The sequence below is a fragment of the Rhinolophus hipposideros genome, assembly GCF_964194185.1.
Source record: "Rhinolophus hipposideros genome assembly, chromosome: 12".
NCBI lineage: Eukaryota > Metazoa > Chordata > Mammalia > Chiroptera > Rhinolophidae > Rhinolophus > Rhinolophus hipposideros.
Genome location: NC_138058.1, coordinates 56,451,072 through 56,472,708, shown reverse-complemented (window position 1 = coordinate 56,472,708; position 21,637 = coordinate 56,451,072). Strand labels below are relative to the sequence as shown.

The 21,637-nt window shown below is 51.1% G+C and overlaps 1 protein-coding gene across 1 annotated transcript in view; it reads left to right on the top strand.

Annotated features, from left to right (window-relative positions):
• The window catches only part of EHD3 (EH domain containing 3), a 31,128-nt gene extending 10,926 nt beyond the window's left edge, over positions 1–20,202 (top strand). Inside the window, exons 2-6 of the mRNA XM_081069694.1 lie at positions 2,020–2,196; positions 6,234–6,331; positions 13,919–14,331; positions 14,998–15,162; positions 18,041–20,202. Of these exons, the coding sequence (XP_080925820.1) occupies positions 2,020–2,196; positions 6,234–6,331; positions 13,919–14,331; positions 14,998–15,162; positions 18,041–18,568 (1,381 nt within the window). The 3' untranslated portion in view covers positions 18,569–20,202. The remainder of the gene's footprint in view (positions 1–2,019; positions 2,197–6,233; positions 6,332–13,918; positions 14,332–14,997; positions 15,163–18,040) is intronic.
• Positions 20,203–21,637: the final 1,435 nt, after the last annotated feature.

The following is a 21,637-nucleotide window of genomic DNA, read 5'->3' as shown; positions in this document are numbered from 1 at the left end:
CCCTCAGAATACTCAATGATGTGGTTTCCATATTAGGCCCCTTTGATGATAAGGAGCATAGTACTCTCCTCAGGGCAGATGTGAAGATGAAATGAGAATATCCGTGGAAAGTCTAGAACAGTGCCTGGCATATCACAAGTGCTTGATAAACCAGAACTATTATATCCCATGTTATAGAGGAAGGTACTGAGGTTCGCAGATACCGCGTACTTTCTGAAGGGCATATCCTTCATGATTAGAGAAGCCAGATTTGCTGGCCCCAGGCTGCTGAGATTCCCTGCCTCTCCCATGAGGCCCTGAAGGAAAAGGCACATTGAGAAAGCAGGAAGTGCTAAGTGTGCAGCTGTAGTGATATACCCTCATCCATAGCCCAAGTGCCAGACTTCAAAATGGTCCCCTGATGGAGGAAATCCTGCCTTCACACCCAGATTGTTGGGCTGGGATCCTGGAGGGAGATGAAGGGCTTCCCAAGACAACCAAAAGCCCTCTGGTGTGCAGGGCTGGCCTCCTGAGCAACAGTTCTCAGTGGCAGCGGTTCCTCTGCCCGCTCCCTGGGGAGGAGCCCATAGCAACCCAACTAAAACTGCCCTGATGCATGGAGTCAACTGACAGCTCAGAACACATCTTAAAGGCACAAGTAGGATGCCCAGGAACCAGGAGGAACCCCAGTAATATCTGCCGTCATCTTCTGTGGGGCCTTGTTCAGCTCTCTTTGGCAGTGATTTCCTCAGGGTAGAAGAGAGTTGAAGAGCAAAAGATTTGGTGTTAGACTGATATGGACCTGGGTTCCAGCTCCACGATTAGCTGTTTAACTTGGAGGAAACCATATAAGCCTCTGAACCTCAGTTTCCTCAAGACCTACCTACAGGGCTGCTGTGAGGCCTGAAGGAGATCATGTTCCCAAAGTGATTAGTGCAATGTCCGGCATGTGGAAATGCTATTGAGTGTCCGTGGTATCAGTAAAATGAGAAGGTTCTCAACGCTGGCTGCATGTTAGGTCAGCGGGAGAGCACCTAAAAAGGACCAGTGATCAGAACCCTACCCCTGAGCGAATGGGTCAGAACCTCTGGCAGTGGGGCCCAGGCAGCTTTACCTAGAGCTCCACAATAGCTTGGAGGTGCAGCCAGGGCTGAGGACCACTGGTCCAGGTCTCCAGGTTCCCAGCCCAACTAACAGTCTCTAACTTAACCTCTCTTGTCCTGAGAGCTCCTTGTCTTTTCCCTCTGAGCATGAATATGGGCCCTCAAGTTTTAAGAGGTTCTTAGTAAACAGTGAGAGCTCACCCCATGGGCCTGTGTTTCTTGGTCACCACATCTCTTAGCTATTTGTCCATCATGACCTTGGAAGACAGCCCCGGGTCTTTCCTCTGGCCAGTCCCAACCCAAAGCCATTCTGGGTTCTTCCCCTGAATCCAGCCTAATGCTGTTTGTGCTCAAAGCTCTTCTGAGCTCCTTCTAAAGGACTCAGTTGTCCTCAGTTGTACAGCTGGTCTCTTCATTCTCTGGCTCGTCACATGCCTTTGCTCTAGACTTCTAAAAAGGGCTATGCAGAAGGACAGTGGCCTTGGACTCTCACTGCCCAAGCCAAGAACAAAGAAAGGGACCTGCCACCTAGAGAGTGGGACCAAAAATCTAGGAGGTGGAGATCCACTTTTCAGTGTACCCATCACACTGATTGTATTTTGTCTCATGTATGAGCTATTTTTATATTAAAAGACTGGCTAACCAGATAAGTAAATAATGCCCCATGGAAAGCAAGCAGAGGCCATGGGTGATCTCATACTAACAGTGCTTTTGTGCAGGTCCTTCAGCAGGCTACCTTTAGTTGTGAAGTCTGCAGGGCTCTGTGTAGGAACCAATTTCAAGCTATGCTTTAGTTCTGAGCCCAAACCTTGCTTCTTTTTGGTCCCTACTGATTCAGGGAGGGAAAAAGATAAGAATCAAGAAAAACAGATTTGATACACACATTGTTGATCTACCAGCAGAATCCCTGCGTTATGACTGTGCTTCCTTCTGCCAGGTACCTGCTGGAACAGGATTTCCCAGGCATGAGGATTGGGCCCGAGCCAACCACCGACTCCTTCATTGCGGTGATGCAGGGCGACGTGGAGGGGATCATCCCTGGGAACGCCCTGGTGGTCGATCCTAGGAAACCCTTCCGGAAACTCAATGCCTTTGGCAATGCCTTCTTGAACAGGTGAGTGAGGAAGGAGCACACATCCTGACTGTTCTCTTTTCTTCTTCTTGGAGTATGAGAAGGGAAAAGATGGGGCGGGGTCTTGGGAGGCTCGGCGCCTTTCCATACCTAGAGTCTGTCTTGCTTGTCCCATTCTTGCTGGGAATGTAACTGAGTCAGTCATCATTGATTAGGGATGTGGGTGCTGCAATCGCTAGGCTGAGTCCTCCTGAGTAAGCAGCAGGAAAGGGTATGTAGCAAGTTGAATCATAGCCCCCATAACTGCACCTCCTGCCAATGAAAGCGGAGAGAGCTGCTCTGTATAGTTCCCAGTTTTTGCCTGCGGTACGGCAGGAATTCAACTGGAAGGAGGCAGAAGAAGGTTCTTCTCTATTTCTGGACCTTGTTTTTACTTGGTGGAAAGAATCCTGGGCTTAAGATGGAAGCCCCGAGTTTGAGCACTGACTCTCCTAACTAAACTCACTGTGTGGCCTCAGACAGGTCACCTCCCCTCCCCTGGGACAAGTCAAAGCTTGCAGACACCAGGGTCATTGTGATGATTTGAGTGCAAAAAGCCCTCGGGAATGCCTGGCAAGCTGATCTGGGCCTTTCTGCTCCACTAAAATGCAGGCCAATCTCCTGATTGCTCTTTTTATATAAATTCACACTACAATTTTGCATGCGTATTGCACTTCAACATTTCAAGACTACTTTCCCTAATTAGAGTAAAGGTAAATACTGTGGGCTTTGGCTTCAACAGACCTGGGTTGAAAGCCTACCAGTTAGCCTCAGGGATCTTAGACAAATTACCTAACTTCTCTGTGTCCTACTTCTGCCATCTGTGAAATAGGATAATAATAGTATCCTCCTCCAAGGCAAGAGGACTGATGTGGCCTTATGGAAAAGTTGGCATTTGCCATGGGTGTTCAGTGTTCAATGATGGGTGAAGTGACACTGAAAGGGTAAAAAAAAGAAGAAAAGAAAAAAGGAAATTCCAGGTAGAGTAAACATATATACACAAGCAGGAACCCTATGACTAGAACTTTGTAAAGTGCTTTTCTCCAGGAGTAACAGCTGAGGTCACGCATGTTTACCCTGACTGTTGGCTGGGGATCTGACAGGCACGTCCATCGCAAGGACAACAGGGAACGGGAGGCGAACTTCCTTCTGTGAGCTGCTAGCTTCTCTGCAGCCACGCACAGGAGGCCGCACCCCAGATGTCTGGTTCCCATCTCAGTGCCACCCAGTGGTCTAATGCCACATCCCTCATCTGTTCCCCTCCCGCTCTCTACGGGAATTCTAAGCCCTCTCCAATCACCTCAGCCTCCTTGTCTTTCCACAGATGACCTTGCTTCCCTTTCTAGAGAAAATGGAAGCCAATGTCCACGGATTCCATCTAGTTGATTTTTCTAATCAGTCCATAAACTGAGTTCATTTGCCTTTGTCCTCACTTCCTTCCACCCAGTCTGCAGACAGCTGTGGCTTTTCTTTTTCTCAGAAGGTCTAACTCCTGCCTTACCCTGTACTGTGCTCTAGGGCATCTTCTGAGGGACCTGCTCCATCAGTTATTCCTTCTCTGTCTGACAACTTGACTCACCTTTGGCTCCTCCCCTCCACATGGAAGTAGCTCCTCTGGAAAGCCCTGCAGCGGGGCCTACTAACTCTTACCCTGTTGCTTTCCTTTCACAGCTAAGTTTATTGGCTTCACCCCCGGAAGTCTTCCTGTCCCCCAATCTGTAGAACGTGGCTTCACTCTGTCACACCTGCTCGTGTGAAGGTCACTGTGACCTTAGTGATCATAAGCAGTGGGCACTTTTCACCTTTACCTTACCCCACCTCACTTTGGTATTTGTCTCTCAACCACTGTCCACTCTCAGTTCCTTGGCTCTCCTCCTGCCACCCTGGCCAGGCCCTCTTCAGTCTCCTCTTGGTCCTGTGTTTCCCTGGCTCCTATGACTTGGTGTCGCCCTCAGTCAGGCCATCCTCAGTCCCCTCCCTGCCCTTCTCACTTCATACACTTGGCCTGGGTGAAGCCTCAGCCACCGCCCTGTCACCAAACACTAGCCTCATGCACACGGTCACCTGGTCACCAAGTGAAGGGAACCCTGCTCAGGCTGGCTTCAGCAAAACATGGAAGGTACTTTAGGAAACTGGGGTGTGCCATAGAATGTAAAGACCAGAACGTGTCTGGGCTTCAGGCACACAGAAACCATGGCTTCAATAGGACGTGGACCGTGCCACTGACTTTTTCTACCCCTTTTGTCTAGCAGAGTGCCAGGCACATAGGAGGTGCTCCATAAATATTTGTTGAATTGAACTGGATACATTGACAACCATCATATCTGATTATGTCACTTGTTTTGTTTAAAGCCTTCCAATGGGTTTCTACTGCCCTCAGTATAAAATTCAAAATTTTTAATTTGACTTTTCAGCCTTCATGATCTGGTCCCCACCTCCCTGTCTAGCCTCATTTCTGGCCACTCCTGCCTTCCCATTCTTGCTTCAATGATGTGTACACCCCAGGGGTGGTGGTTTTCTCTCTCTCTCTCTCTCTCTCTCTCTCTCTCTCTCTCATTTCTATGCTGCCTTTGCACATCCTTATATTAGTTACCTAGGCCTGCCATAACAAATTACCACTGGGTGACTTCAAACAGCAGACACGTTTTGTCTCATAGCTCTAGAGGCCAGAGTTTGAAATCAAGGTGTTGGCAAGGCCATGTACCTCGGAAGACTCTAGAGGAGGATCCTTTCTTGCTTCTCCCTGCTTCTGGTTGCCCCAGGCATTCCTTGGCTGGTGGCAGCAAACTTCCAGCCTCTGCTTCTATCTTCATATGGCTATCTTCGCTCTGTGTGTGTCCGTCTTCACAGGGCATTCTCCTGTCTTATAAAGTGTTGAATTATAAAATTCTACACTGGAAATGTATATAATGTTATTAACCAATATTACCCCAATAAATTTAATTGGCGAAAAAGAAGATACCGGTCATATTGGATTAGGGGCCTACCCTACTCTAGTACGATCTCAACTAATCACATCTACAACAACCCTATTTCCAAATAAGGTTACATTCTGAGCTACAGAGAGTTAGGACTTCAACAGATCTCTTTGGGGGACACGATTCAAACCATCACAGTGTTGTTTCACAGTGTGGAATGCTATCTTCTCTCCACCCCCCATCCAGCCACACACACGCGCGAGTGCATGTGCACACACTGGCTTCCTTCTTGCACTCCTGTCTGCCTGGTAAATGCTGGTCATCTTTTGAAGGCTTAGTTCAAGTTCTGCCTCCTCCTGGAAACCATCCCCAACCCTCTTTTCCAAGTGTCCCCTGCCTCCTCACCTAAACTGCATCTCTGCAGCCTTCTCACTGGGTAGCAAAGGCACCTTTTCCTGCCTGTTCCTTGAGACTATGGGACCTCATAACACACCTGGGAGAATAGGACACTTTATAGCTTCTACCAAAAATGACATATAAGAGAGAATACTTGAAGTAAGGAGGATCTAAGTTAGGTTTACCAGTTTGTATCCTGAGACTTCAGGATGTAGCCCTAGAAATATTTCCTTGAATAAAGTTTGATGGCTATACTAATAACACACTTTGGTATTTGGGTAGCCCTTTGAAACCCCCCCAACCCCCTCCCCCCATTCATCAAAGCCAGCTCCAGTGCCTCCTCCTCCGGGAAGCTGTTGCTAGAAGCCATCTCTCCACCTTGGGTCTCCTGAGCCCTTCCCCTGACCTCCCTCGGGGCGCTGGTCTTATCACACCTCATATTACGTTTGCCCTGTGCTCCTCTCCCCACCAGACGGGCACCTGGAGGTGTCCCTGACGGCAGCACTTCAAAACGCAGGCCCATGGCTGCCTCAGGGTCATCCATGGAGCTCCTCAAAGTACAGATCCTGGGGCCCCTGCTAACCTGAGGTCTGGGCTTCTGCACTGCAAGGTGGCCAGGCTTCTGAACCTCTGCCCAGGGCAGGGAGTGTGGGCTTGGTGCTGAAACAAGGGGTCATGAGAGGCAACAAGGGGACAGCAGCTCACCGTGGCGTCCTCTCTGCACAGGTTCGTGTGCGCCCAGCTGCCCAACCCCGTGCTGGAGAGCATCAGTATCATCGACACCCCGGGGATCCTCTCTGGCGAGAAGCAAAGGATCAGCCGAGGTAAGCGAGGTACCTGGTCCACTTGGCTCTGGCTCCGTGCTGCGTTCTTTCTGGTACCAGGAGAGAGGCCGCCGGGCCCTGTTGTCCCTTAGCAAGCCTGCCACGCCTCATATGCTGTGCGAACTAGTCCTGGGCAAGGGCCAGCAGACTACTTTGGGTCCACTGTAGCTCCAGAGACTGCTGGCCTCAGTCTTCTCATCTGTAAAATGGAAACATCAAAATATGCTTTACTTCCTTCATTGGGGTTATTCATTCTTCAAACGACAACTACCACGGGCCAGACCCTGGTTGCTTCTGCAGTTCCTGCAGCCCCTGCCCCAGGAGTGTGCAGTTCTGCAAGGCAAGTACTTGCAGAGAACTTCAGCTCGACAGGGGAGATGCCAGCGTGCTCTGGAGTATGGGACTGGGGAGCTGGTATGTGAAAGCACTTTGAAAACTCTTCACTCTGGACAGATCCAGGGTAATTGCTCATTAAGGCAGGGTCACCAGCGGGGTGTTTAGGATTCAGAACACTGGAGCTAGACTGCCAGGGTTTAAAGCCTGCCTCTGCCTCTTCTTGGCAGCTTAAGCTTGGGCAGGTTTCTTTGCTCTAGTTGGTTCATCTGTAAAACAGGGAGAAATAATTCTATCTACCTTATAGGTTGTTTGAGGATTAAAAGAAATAATACAAATAAAAGCCTTCTGCCCGGCACACAACAGTGCCCAGTAAACTTAAGGTGTTATTGCTTATCCCCATCATTATCATTGGCTTTTTTCTAAAATGATAGATCAACGCTGTAAAAAGCTAAGAACAATGGCTCTTGGCTCCCCACACCCAGCCCCTGCTGCCACAGTGTGCTGTGTGCCCCCGGCACCCCCTTCCCTTTCTGTGCCCTGTGTCGCATCTCTGGCAAGGAAGGCAGATGAAGCCACACACACTCAATGCTGGACTGGGAGCTAGGCTGGAGCCAAATTAGCACTCGGAAGTCAGCATCCAGGAAGGGAAGGTTTGGCAAGAGTTCCCTGGGCAGCAGCTAGAAGTCTTGCCTCTCCTGAACCGATTGCCTGCTTCCTTCCCGCCTTTGCCTCAGCCCCTGTGCTCTGCGGTCCTGCCGGGGCAGGCACAAGGTCTGTCCTGCATTGTCTGTCTGTCCTGCAATGTCTGTAGCACCACAGCAGGTGGGGAGGGGGCCCAGAAACCCCCTGCACCAGGGCCATGGCCTGCAAGTGCCAGCATTTACTCAGCCCCAGGCCCCTCAAAGAGAGCCCAGAGCCACACAGGTGACAGGCCAGTGCTGAGGCTGTGTACCCATGAATGCTGCAGGTGCCCACCTGGGTGCAGGCCTCTACTGCTAGAACCGAGCTGCTGTCCAGCGCTCCTGCGAGCTGCCTCCGATTCCTCTCTGAAGAGAGCAGCTCAACAGCACCAGGCTCAGCAATTTGGGAGTCCACCATGGCTGTGTTAATAGGTGCAGCCAGCCCTGGCTGAGGGTAGAGCAGGAAAACTGCAGGAGAGGCCCCCCGAGTTAACAGCCTGCTCAAGGGCCTCAGGACCCCCAGTCTGTCCTTAAGAGAAGACAAAGCCTATTCTTCTTCAGGGCCCTCGTTCTGGAGCAGGTGGGAGGGAGGAGTGGGAAACCCTGACCTTCCCCACATTTCACTGAGCAAGTGACTCCTGGGAAAAAGAGGGGAAAGAAAGCAGCAAGTCAGGAAGGGGCCTTGGGAACCATGTTAACAGTCCATATAATCAGCGGCCTGACATCTACGTGAGTGGGATGTGATAGAAGTGTCCTGTGAGGAGGCCTGGGAGCCTGGGCTGTGTTGTAGAGAGCAGCACAGTCGTGTAGGGGTTGGGGGAGCCGCTCTGAAGCCATAGAACCCGCAGCCTTGGAAAGAGAGGGGCGTCTCCCCACCCGTCTGGTCTCTATGCCCCTGGTAAGCATCCTGGCACCTTGTTCAGGGCCCTCCCTGTGGAGGGGCAGCTTGGGTTGCTCTCTGTCTGGTTTCTATTAGTTTCCTTCAACACTCTTTCCCTCCTAACCAGTTCCCACCCTAATTCCCCCCGCCCCTCAAGTGCCAGCATCTGGCCTCATCCTGAGTTTAGACCTGAAGGGGATTTACTGTACTACACGGGCAGCTGTGTCTCCTATGAAATTCTCAGGACAGCCAAACTTCTCAATCTGAACTCCCTAGCAGGTCGGCGGCACACGCACCTGCAAGGCCAGTGCAGCCAGCCTTCCAGGTGGGGCCAGAGACAACTCCAGCCTCGGGGTTTCCAAGAACGCTGGACTGGGAGTTCAGAGCATGGGCTTTTAGAACTTGTGTGGGTCTCAACAGGTCACATTTTCTTCTTGAGCCTTTGTATCCCCGAGGGTAACAAGGGGGAATGATACCCACCATATGACCTTGTGAGGTCCATGGATGGTGATGGAAACAGACATCAGCTCTGGGTCTGGATTTCAGTGAGCTCCCTTCTTTCCCCTTTACCTGCCAGCCAGGGTCGTCTATTATACACCCTCAGGGTAATCTGTGTGAATGGCCTCCCTTGCAGTTCTGCAGTGCACAGCCTGTGCAGCTGGATGTGGCAGTCCTGCTTCAGGACTCCTGCCTTCCTATTCCATTCTTTTCCTATTCCTCTATCTTCTCACCTGCCTTCCTCTTTGGCCCTGAGCAGCTGCCCTGTGCCAGTTAAGTGCTTGGTTGTCTAGCCTGCCCTTCCTATCTTTTCCCATCGAACAAGACTAAGCCCCACCTCTGGGAGAAGTGATGGCCCATGAGTGGCTACCCAGGCCAGTTTGTTCTCTGCCCTTCTGAGTCTACGCTATAAATGCATCTTCTGGCAAAAGCAGGCTGTGATCAAAACAAGAGCCGGAGCTGGGCTGCTGGCAGGGCGTCACCAGCCTGGGGCAGTGCTAACCTCAGCTCTCCAAGGAGACTGGGGGAATTGGGAAGGGGGATCAGACAGTCTCGGATATCGGCGGGAACTCAAATGGGGAAAGATTCCAGGATTCAGCCCTTCCTCCTCCTTCCTCACAATCAGCCATAGATTCTGGGGGCTCCAGCTTATACCTACACACATAAATACCCCCCCCCCCACACACACACACACCTCCCTCCACATGCCCTCCCACGCACAAATGTGTGCACAGAACCAAATGCGCTTTATATGGCTTCTTGCCTGGGGCCCTCAGAACTCCAGGTTGGATTGCAGCACAGATTTGGTGTTTCTTCCCTTCCTTCTGCCAGCCTAGGGCAGGACAGAACCCTCAACCCGGCGGAGGGGCATACAGAGCCTGAAATCCAGCCAACGTTCCTCTCTGGTCAAGCCTCATGCCTGGCACAGGGCTGTCTCACCAGAAATAAAGGGCACCATTATCAAATCTGTACAGAGGCCCCTCTGGGCCACTGGGCCCAGTATGTCATACTCTGGAAAGTGAGATGTTCCCAAGGGCTCCCCAGGCCTCAGGTCTCAGGCCAGCACTGGGCAAAGTGTGGTTCTTGCTCAGGGTGCGGTCCCTCTGCCGGAGCCTGGGGGTGGGAGAGGGGAAATGGGGGACGTACGGAAACCTGAGCCTGGGAGGTCGCAGGCCAGCACTTGTCTCTGGATGAAGATGCATTGGGGTGGGCAGCAGAAGGGCCAGGAGGCAGTTCCTGGAAGTGACAGGATATGCCCAGCCCAGGGCTTATTACTGGAAAGGAGCAAGGAAGCAGCCGAAGTGGGAGGGCTCCGGAAGCATGAGTGTCCTCACACGTCGGAACCACATTTCCCGGCTATTTCTCAGCTACAAATCCCCACAGGCCCCACCTTAGAAAAGCAACCCCTTGGGTGTGGAGCTCACATCCCTCCCAGTAGACCCCTTCCTGTACAGGTGAGCTTAGCAAGGCCACAGCAGATAAAAACCTTGCCTAAGTCCCAAAACTGGAGTGGGAACTCTGGCCTTCTGATTCCCAGTCCAGTGGCTTTTCAACACATTTTCATTGCCTGCCCAGGAAAAGGGCAGGGAGTAGGAATAAGGGCAGACTCATCTATGCGTCTCCTCTTGGGGGACCTTGGGTTCTAGTCCCAAATTTGCCACCACTTGGCTATGTGGGCTTGGGCAAGCCCCTTAACCTCTCTGTTCCATCTCCCTTCCCTGTAAGATGCGTGTCTTATTTGCCTCTTGGCCTGTGCAGAGTCATGAGGATCAAATGAGATTGTGTGGCTGAAAATACACAGGAATGTTCCGCCTTGTCCCTTACACCTGACTTTAGGTCTTGAAGGAAGCCAGTGGCTGATTAAGGAGTTCCCTTGCTTATTGTGTTTGTCTCATTGATTTCCTCCTGCCTGGCAATACTTAGAAATGCTTTCTTTCCAGTCCTCTTGAGCCTGGGGGGCAGTGGGGAGAGCCTCACGTCCCTGCAGGCTGCCCAGTCTCTGTGCCTGGCGCCTGCAGACCAGATCTCTTTGAGACAGCAGACTTGCTACAAGCAATTCCAGGAAGGCCAGCTTCACCATCAGTCTCCTGGGGCTCAAATCTCCCCCACCCACTGCCCTTGAGATGCTGCAGGTACTCGAGCTCCTGCTGTGTGTCTGAGAGCCATTCCTGGGACCAGCAAGGGAAAGGGGGCCTGTCACTGGTTGTCCTGTTCACCCCAGACATGAGGGCAGACCCCCTCTCTGCTATCGGATCCTGTTGCTATGACTCTACCACTGACCCTTTATCAGTCAGCCATTATCATCCCCATTTTACAGCTGAGAAAATTGAGGTTCACAATTGCCCAAGGCCACACAGAAAATAAATGGGAGAGCTAGTCCCATGTCTTTTTCCTTAGTCGGTCCAGCCGTGCCTTTCAGATGCTCCCATTCCTAGATGTGCATGAGCTGAGTTCAGGAAACCATGAAATACTAGTCCTAGAGGCTGCTAGGCTCTGAATAGCCAGGAGCAGGAGGCTGAACTTCAGAGAGACCCATGGAGTCCTTGCTTGCTTCTCAGGGCCCTTACAGCCACACCTGGCAGAAAGCACCTATCTTTACTAACTCTGTCATTTGATAGCAGCCTGTTGGAGCATGCAGAATTTGCAAAAATAGGAACATGAATAAGGGCCCTCTGTGCTTCTAAAATCCTAGCAAGGGTTCCCAGAAGCCATCTGCTATCCTCAGGCAGGAGCAGAGTTCACAGAGGCACCCAAGGCATTTAAGACAGTGACCCCAGAATTCTTTCTTCCTATGCAAGGGCTTCTTTGTGTCTAATCTCCATCCGTCCTGCTGTACTCTCCACCCTCACACCTCTAGTCTTAGAAGCAGGGAATTGTGTTCTGCCTTGAGAAAGGAAACTCAAAGATCTTCCAGTCCAACCCCCTCGCTTGACAGGCCAAGAGACCAAGGACCAGAGAGGGGAGAGTGCTTGCCCAAGGACACACAGCAAGTTAATGCCTGAGCAGTTGGGCTTTCCCAGGTCAATCCTCCTCAGGTAACCTCTTCAGAGCACACCCATCTCATGGAAACTGGCTCTCGGAAGGAGCTCTTTATAAAAGGGATGGAGCGATAGGAACACCCAAGCTCACATTCAGTTTCACCTGCTAACTCTTCTTTGGATCCTCACAGCAACCCTATGGCAGGGTCTGGTGGGTTCCAATTCAGAGACCAGGAAACAGGCCCAGATGTGACTTGTGTACTGTCTCCCGGGTGTAAAAAGCAGAACAGGACTTACGTTTCAGTTTTGTTCTACAAATACTGATCAAGCATTACTGTGTGCCAGACACTCTTTGGTACAGGGGAAGTGGAGAAGACTGAGTGCAGCCCCGCCCTGCCCAGTTCCCGGGGCACTGGGGGTCGACCCATCCTGACAATATCTGGTAGAGCAGAGGGGCACACATTTCTCCTAGTCCACAAGAACACTAAGGAACACCTGACCCGGCCATGGGGACAGGAACAGGCAAGGGTTCATCCTGTTCCGGGCTGCACTGACCTGGTGCTGTCACTCTCCCCTGCACCCGGAGTTGGGGGCTAGTCAGGTCGCTGGGATTTGCCCCTACTCCTCTCCAAGCTTTCATAGCCTAGGTATCCTCTTGCATGGCTGGTACCATCAGGGACTGGAGAGAGGTTGGGGGTGGGAACTCTTCTCTACAGCTTCTCTGGCCCCTTTGCTTTCCCCAGCCCTTGGATGGGTGGCTAGAGGGCTGGACTTGGAATTAGAAAGCCCGAGTTCTGGTCCTGGTTCTGACTACTGCAGCATGGCCCTGGGCACGTCTCTCACCCTCCAGGAGCCTCCATTTCCTTGTCAGTAAAATGCCCAGTGCTGACTGCTCTGGCTGCCCAGCCAGTTATGAGTGGCTGACGTGGTGAGCGCTGAGGGCTGACAGGGTATGAGTGGCTGACATGGTGAGCGCTGAGGGCTGACATTTGCTCCACATTTGATGGAGAGAGCCATAGTATGCTCTTCCCAGCAGCCCTCCCCATGGCTTGCACGCCTCAGTTAAAACCCTTGTCAGGCCAGATTTTGGAATAGATCTCGGCAGCATGCCAGACCAGGACCCCGCAGCCTTCCCCACCTACTAGCAGGGCCAGCTGCTGGTTCCAGGTACCTCTGCAGTGAAGCTGTGACCTGTTTTCTGGGCTGTGGTTTGGGGCAGGGCGATCAGGTTGTCCTGATTTTTGTGAGCCCTCTGGTCCCCATCCAGACCACAGCTCTAAGGGACTGCTTTTGGGAGGTGAGAGCAGCCTGGCTGTGCTGAAGGAAAGATTACAAATAGCCAGGAGCCACACCTGGGGAAGGGAGGGGAACAGGAAAGCAGGTGCAGGCTGCAGGCCCACCTGGAGTGGGAATGCACTGGGCCTCCTGGGCTCTGTGGGTGCTACTGGCTGGGCTTTCCTGCTGAGGAGGAGTGGGGAGGAGAGGGCAAGGACACAGGCAGGTGGCCAGGTGCATGACGGCTGCCCTTTTGGTACATCCAGTCCTGGGCCCACCCCTTGCCAACTGTTTGACTCTTACCTCATCTCTGAACCTCAGTTTTCTTTTCTGAAAGGTGGGAATGATACTCCTCATCCTGCCTACTTCAGAAGGTGTTGAGGGTGAAATGAGGTCATGACATGAATATCCGACAGCCAGAGCAAGCATTGAACTTGAGGTTAGGTGTCATGCCCCACCAGCTGCCTCCTACAAGCAGGGTGGTCTTGGCTGAGTCACTCTGTAACCATCTCTAGGTAGCACTGACAATGCACCTACCTTGTTACTGGGCAGAGCCTGACCCCCAAAGCACTTTTCTGGGCCCTGACCCTTAATGGAGAGGGCCCATTTCCTTGAATGAAAAGACTAAATGGGAATAATGATGTTAATAATAATTAGTATTTATTGAGCAGCTACTAAGTGCTATGCTCCATGTGTATGTAGTCCTCACAATTCTATTAGTTAGGTACTATTAGTATGCCCATTTCTAGATGAAAAAGCACTGACTCAGAGACACAGAGTAACTTGCTCAAGGCCACATAGTGAAAATGTGGAGGAGTGAGGATTCGAACCCAGCTCTGACTCCCAAGACTGTCTTATTTCTACTGCACCTGGTGGCTTTCCCCAACCCTTTACCCGGTGCCCCAAAGGCCCTTCCCCCTGACTGTCCGTCTGCCGGCAGGGTATGACTTTGCTGCTGTCCTGGAGTGGTTCGCCGAGCGGGTGGACCGCATCATCCTGCTCTTTGATGCCCACAAGCTAGACATCTCTGACGAGTTCTCAGAAGTCATCAAGGCCCTCAAGAACCATGAGGACAAGATGCGAGTGGTGCTAAACAAGGCCGACCAGATCGAGACGCAGCAGCTGATGCGGGTGTACGGGGCCCTCATGTGGTCCCTGGGGAAGATCGTGAACACCCCAGAGGTGATCCGGGTCTACATCGGCTCCTTCTGGTCCCACCCCCTTCTCATCCCTGACAACCGGAAGCTCTTTGAAGCTGAGGAGCAGGACCTGTTCAGAGACATCCAGAGTCTGCCCCGAAACGCTGCCCTGCGCAAGCTCAATGACCTCATCAAGAGAGCCAGGCTGGCCAAGGTGAGGCTGCCCCCGGGGAGATGGGCAGTTTGGTTGGCACCAAGGGTTTGGGGTGGTGGACTCAGCTGCAAAAGCTGAGGGTGGCTGCCTGCAACCCTGTGCCTGCCCACATGAGACTGGCCTGTAGCCATTGCCGCAGGAACATCGGCCGTGCCAACTCTGGCAGCCACGGGGCAGGGCAGCGTGCTGGTGATGATCACAGGCCCTGGTGTCAGACGACTAGATTAGAGGCTGAAGCTGCTGTTTACTAACTGTGCGATCCCAACCCCAGCAAGGCCCTCGGTCTCTCTGTGCCTGTTTCCACGTCTGTAAAATGAAAGGGTTGGCCGATAGCACAGAGAATGTAAAAGCCCTCATCACAGTGTGTGTGTCCTCAGAAGTGCTTAGTGAGTGTTACTGTCTTTCTCATCAACATCGTCTCTAGTATGACCGTACCTACTACCGCCTTGACCTTCCCCTCCCCACTGTCTCACCTTTCCCATGAGACATAGAAAAACAGCTCAGCGCTGCAAGCAGTGTGAGCAAGAACGTGGACATAAGAATTGTTTCAGAAGTAGGAGCAGGAGGAGGAAGGGTTTATGGAGAGAGATGGGTGACAGCCACCTAGAGGGAAGAGATGAATCGAGGGTCTTGATCTGAAGCTTTCTCTCTGCTGCCATTTCTCAGGTCCATGCCTACATTATCAGCTCTCTAAAGAAAGAGATGCCTTCAGTGTTCGGGAAAGACAACAAGAAGAAGGAGCTGGTGAACAACCTGGCTGAGATTTATGGCCGGATCGAGCGGGAGCACCAGATCTCACCTGGGGACTTTCCCAACATGAAGAGGATGCAGGTAACCAGAGTCTGGGGCTCCAGGACAAGGGACAGTGTCACACAAGCTGGCTGAGCAGCCTGAGTATGGAGGAGGCCACCCTGGCGTCCCTTGGATAGAAAGTCAACCCAGAATCAGAAGGCAGGGAGATGACACTATGTCTGTCCTCCCTGCTGAACTGTCATTGGCCCAGAAGGTGTCATATCTGGACCTGGGGAGAAACATAGAGCCACAGCGCTCCTTAAAGGAGCAGGGGTGTCACATGATGTTTGGGGTCTGATACCTCTAGTTTATGATATTCTCCAGTCACAACCACCACAGGCTTAGAATCCCCACCATGTTACATGAAACAAAGGTTCTCCAGGCCCTCAAGTGCTTACGTTGACCTCGGAGCTCCCACTTGGGAGCTGTTTGGAACACAAGGCAGAGACGTCCACACAGGAGCTTGCCATCTTTGGGGCACTCTGTGGGCTCCTCTTTTGGGTCAGGGACCATCACACATGATTTATCTTGTTATTCCCCAAATCCTCTGAGGGAAGCATTTTCATCCTCTCTTTATAGAGGAGCAAATAGAGGTTGATAAAGGTAGTTAACCTCTGCAATTAATTTGCCTGTAGATTTCTGAATGTAGTGGTCACATTAGGCTGCCAGTAGAAAAACCAGGAGTGGTCCCCAAAGTCCAAGCAGGAAACCATCACATCTTCCTAACTGGATCCTCTCTGAGCCTATCTCTTCATCTGTAAACGGAGCCTCCAGAAGCAGCCACCTTACATGGGTTTTGAGCATCAGTGAGATAATACTTACAAGGCACTTAGCACAGAGCCCGGTACAGACTATGCCCTTCAACTTCAGTAGAAGTCAGATGTCACCACTGGGGGAAGTTGACTGATGAGCATGAGGAACCTACCTCTCCGTACAATTTTTGCCATTTCTCATGATTCTATAGTTAATCCAAACGAACAAGTTTTTAAAAAATCAGGAAATAAAAGTAGCAGCAGATGTGGTAGTAATATTGTTTTTGCTCTTGGTGCTGATTTTGATCTTTACCTTGGGAACCAGTTTCTCAGGTTTTTTTCTTTTGTTTGTTGGGTTTTTTATTTTATTTATTGGGGTGACAATTGTTAGTGAAATTACATAGATTTCAGGTGTACAATTCTGTATTACATCATCTATAAATCCCACTGTGTGTTCACCACCCAGAGTCAGTTCTCCTTCCATCACCATATAATTGATCCCCCTTGCCCTCATCTCCCTTCCCCCCAGTTTCTCAGTTTAAGACTAGGGTTTTAGACCATCACTATAGTCCCAAATAGGCATTTTTAGTTTCCTATCTGGTAAAATAAAAGGAAAAAAAATAGATGTTTAGAGTATGCAATTTGTTCATAAATCCATTCATTCCTATTACCACCGCCCATAGCCCGTCACTAATTTCAGAATTACTTTAATGTAATTTGGGTTTCTCAACAGCTGTGGCTTGGAACATTTTTAGTTTCTCTTCTATTAAGAATTTAATGATCTGTAAGCAAACATTTGGGAAGATGACATTTGAAAGGAACCATATGACCCCTTTTTTAATGTGAGGAATCCTTTCTCAACATAAATGATCTCACCTTCTCATTCGTTTGCCTGTCCTACGTTAGGTTCTGTTGTTCGGTATGCTGAATCAATAACGTAAAGGGCCATCCTATGAAGAGGGCCGAATGTGTGGGGGATGGGAGCACTCACCGTGCTCTCTGGAAGATATTGGGATGCCTATTTGGGAACCCACCAAACACACCAAGAAGTGAAGAAGTTGGGAGAGATGCAAGAGATCTTGGGAGGTTACGCCCTGAGGGCAGGAGAAAGGGCTTGTCTGCTCCTCTGCCCTCCCCATCCCACTGAGCCCCCACCATCTCCCTGGTTCAGCCCTGCTGGGGAGAGGTGAGAAATGCCCAAGCTAACACTTACTTTTGAAATGTAGCTGTGGGTGTTTTGGGAATTTTTCTGCAATGAACTCAATGTGCTTGCCCCTGACACTGTCTCCTGTACACTGGTCTATGTACAGGAGTAAGCCCAGAGTCCTGACCTTGCTGTGGCCAAAGCCAGGGCAGGAGTGGAAATCTCTCACCTTGTCACTATAGACGCCAAGGAGAAGTGGGGTGTTCTAGGCTCAAGACCTTTCCAAATCACACAGACGTGCAATGTGGAGCATATTTCTTTTACCATGTGGTGGGGATGTCACAGGAAGGCCAGGAGGGGAGCTTTTACAAAATCTGCATGCCTGCCCAGGTCTACCACGTCAAAAACTTTGAGAGCGGAGCAGATATTTGAAAAACTCTCTCCAGGCAATTCCGTGAGCATCCTGATTAAGAACCACTGGTTGGGGAGGACCTTTGGCTTCTATTATGATTTGTTTCCATTACCTATGCCTCAATTTTTCCTTCCCTAAAATAGATAGGGAGCAAATAAGATAATATAGTGAAAGCACTTTATGTTTTTTTAAGTTGAACCCTCATTAAAGTAGAAAGACCCACATGCCTCAGTCTCAGAGAGGCATAGCATTCAGGAACCACTGTTCAACAGCCCAAAGGAACTAAAAGAGATTTAATTACTTGCTTTCTAGAACAACACTAAAGGTCATCGAAATAAATGGATCAGGCCAATATTCGTTAAATTTTCCTTTCTTCCCAGCCCCTGCAACAGTTCTACTCTCTCCTAAAAAAATTCCACCAAAAGCACATGTGCCTTTTTTCTCCTCCTCTCTCAGATCTGTTATTACTGTGTAATATGCATCAGCGTAGCCTCTAAGCCACAGGGCTGTGAACATTCCCACATTAGTCAAAGGCGGCCTCCCCATCTGGGGGAAGGATCACCATCTACTGTCTTCTGTCCTCACCTTCTTTTCTGTCCCTCTTCCCAGGACCAGTTGCAGGCCCAGGACTTTAGCAAATTCCAGCCCCTGAAAAGCAAGCTGCTGGAGGTGGTCGACGACATGCTGTCCCACGACATTGCCCAGCTCATGGTGCTGGTACGCCAGGAGGAGACACAGAGGCCCGTACAGATGGTGAAGGGCGGAGCGTTCGAGGGCACCCTGCACGGCCCCTTCGGCCACGGCTACGGGGAGGGGGCCGAGGAGGGCATCGACGATGCCGAGTGGGTGGTGGCGCGGGACAAGCCCATGTACGATGAGATCTTCTATACTCTGTCACCGGTGGACGGCAAGATCACGGGGGCCAATGCCAAAAAGGAGATGGTGCGCTCCAAGCTGCCTAACAGCGTCCTGGGCAAGATCTGGAAGCTGGCTGACATCGACAAGGACGGCATGTTGGATGATGAGGAGTTTGCACTGGCCAATCACCTCATCAAGGTCAAGCTGGAGGGGCATGAGCTGCCCAGTGAGCTGCCCGCCCACCTCCTGCCCCCATCCAAAAGGAAAGTCGCCCAGTGATGGGAACAGGGGGCGGTTCCAGTGTTACAGGAGATGGGAGAGGAGATCTCACACACACACACACACACACACACACACACACGCATTCACACGCGCGTGCACACACACAGGCACAGATCCTGTAAACTGCACTGACGATGAGAGAGGTCAGTGACCCCAGGTTTCCAGGCTGATCTTTGTTTGGATACAAATTCTCAGCATTGGTAGAAGCACAGGAGCATGCCCAGGGCCTCAAGTTTCAAGCCTTGGTCTCTTTCCCTCTCTCCCTCCCATCTTCCACTACCCAGAGATCTGCCTTCTCCCCCGTAGGCAGTGAGGTCACTGGCCCACAGATGGCTCACCTTCCTCCAGATTCCCCAGATTTGGAGCAGATGGGAAAGCTTTTCGCTTAATAGGCAATTCACTTGGTTTTCTGAGCTTTCTTCCCCTCTCTGGCTTCCTAATATGAAATCTGCTCCAAGCTCAAGAGATATACAGGAAGGGGGCTGCAGCAGAGAGGAGAGGGGAGGAGGGGAGTATCCTCAGGGAACCAGGTCCCAGACTTGAACTGTTCTTTCCCAGATTTAGGCTCTGTCTGCCTCGGCAAACCTGGCTTTGAACCCTGCCAGCATTTCATTTCAAAGAACCCCGGTGAGGGAGGGAGAGGAGGAACTATCAGCAGGAAAGAAAGCAAAGAAACTATCCTGTCATTCTCTCCCCAAAGCCAGTCAAGGTGGTTTTATTGCACAGATTTTGTCAGATTCGTGTTTTTTTCCACCTGGCCTCTGATGTGTCGATGCTCAGACTCGACTCACATTTATCCAGCCCCTCCTGTGTGCCAGGAACTGTCTTAGACACTTTTATAAAGACATTACCCCATGTGGCTCACAAGGGACTATGCATTAGTCCCCTTCCCCATTTTTCAGATGAGGAGCCTGAGACCCAGACTTTTAAGTGACCTCAAAGTCCCAGAGGTCACACGTGATGGAGAGAGGATTCAGAGCCAGGGCCTCCTTCTCCCCTCCGCTGTGATGTGTGTGCAGGATCCAGCATTGCTGGCCGAGGACAAATCAGGGAAAGCAAGCTGAGCAGGCAGGCCCCTCACAGCCTCCCAGAGCAGGCTGACAAGGGAGAAGACTGGCCACCTGCCACATCACAGAAGCAAACCGTGCCTTCTGGCTACGCACCCCATGTTCCTAAAATCACAGAAGCCCAACAGCACCAGCGAGAGAGTGGGCCTGCCTGCTGGATGCTGTCCACGTCTGTACCTACTCTGCTTCCCACCCAGAGCCTGAATCATCCCAGCTCCAATGCAGCCACCGACTCCATCCAGTGGGGCCTCGTGTTGATTCTCAGGGGTCTAAGGTGGTGGTCCCTGCAGGTCCCCCAGCAACTCTGTGGTGTCCTTGGAAAATCCCCACCGTGTTAGTGCCCGGCCCTCTGTGGTTTCTCCTTTGGCTCGCTTTATGGCCACTGAACCAACCACTTTGTGCGTTATGCTCCTCCTCTGATGGAAAACAAAAACAAGTATAACTTATTTTATATCTGTGTTCAGACTATATAGAGAATATTCTATGTACCTATGATGTGCTCATTACTGTAGTGTGTTTGTCATTAGTGTTCATTTTAATACAGCATTTATCCTTTGGTACCCACTTGGCCCCAGAGCATCATTCCATGGAAGGCTGAGGGAGAGGGGCTGGGTTCTTTCCTGGAGTTCCTGGTGGCACCTCTGGGAGAGGATTTGAATGCCCATAACGACCTCCTCATATAATATCCCCTTAACCTGTCAAAGCACAGTGATTACTCAGGCCGCCCTGATGGAACCACCGGCCCCGGGAGTGGAGATGGTCCCCACGCCTCTGGACCTCCTGTTACATCCGTACATTTCTCTTTCTCGCAAAATGAAGGGCAAAGGAAGGCCAAGGCAAAGAGGTGTAGCCTCCTCTAACTTGAGTGCCAAGCCCAGCTGAGAGACCATTTCTCAATTCTGTGAGCTCTACGCCTTTGAGTTGAAGGAGAAATGGGAAGGAGCAGAGGGAACTGAAGTTTCTGTCTGTTTATTTGAGAAGAAAGGAGGTATCTGTTATTTCCATCATCCCACTGCCACTTGGACATATGCACCACCTTTCAACTCACCTCTCCCTGCCTTTCTTTCCTCACTTCTTCAAGACTCCACCCCAGACAGATCTATGGGACAGGGGGATTCCATGTTGGCACTTTCCCCATCTCCTGAGAAAGAGGAAGTGCTGCTTGAGGCTCCTCCCAATGGTTGAGGGGCCAGTTGAAGGACACTTTCTCTGGGGCTGTCCCTCTGTCCCCTGCTGCCTCAGCCTACTGACCTCTAGCAGGCTCTGAGGATCTGAAAACATTTCATGTGGAAAGCAGAGGCACGTCTTGGCTATCTCATGGGCAGGAGTCCCTGGAGAGCCTATTGTCCTGTGGCTCCTTCCCACCATGCCACTCAACTGGGGTCACAGAAGTCATTACATACCAAGAGCAGCACCCTACACCACTGCCCTGGGAAAGCCTGCCCTGGCACTGAGAGCTAAATCATGACCAAAATCTAGCTGTGTACAGGGAACACTGCTGGCCATAGCAGGGCCTAGACCTGAGATTGCAGAGCGGTGGGAGGTGGCCCTGAGTCACCCCCCACTTCCATTTATCCCCTCTGTTCCAAGAGCCTACATTTGTGTTAGCGAGTCAGAATTAGCAAAGCTCTCTTGGAAAGAATACGCTTGTTTCTTTCCTTTATGATATGCTAACTGACCTCTGTACATATTCAATTCTTTATTCCTTAATTTGTCCCTCCATCCATTCTTTCTTTCACTCAGAAGACACTGAGAACTTCCTCCAGAAATGGCTATAAGTTAAAGGTAGAGATTCATTCACTGAGCCATTTAAAACTACTTGAAGGCCAACTGTGCAGTAGGGACAATTCTACATGGATCCAGTCAAGCTCCTGCTCTCAAAGAGCTCACAGCCTAGTGGGGGAAGGGAGACATTCATATAAACATTGACAACACAACGAGGGACCGGGACAGGCTCTGGGCTGGGGGTGTGCAGGCAAAGTAGGGGCACATTAAGGTC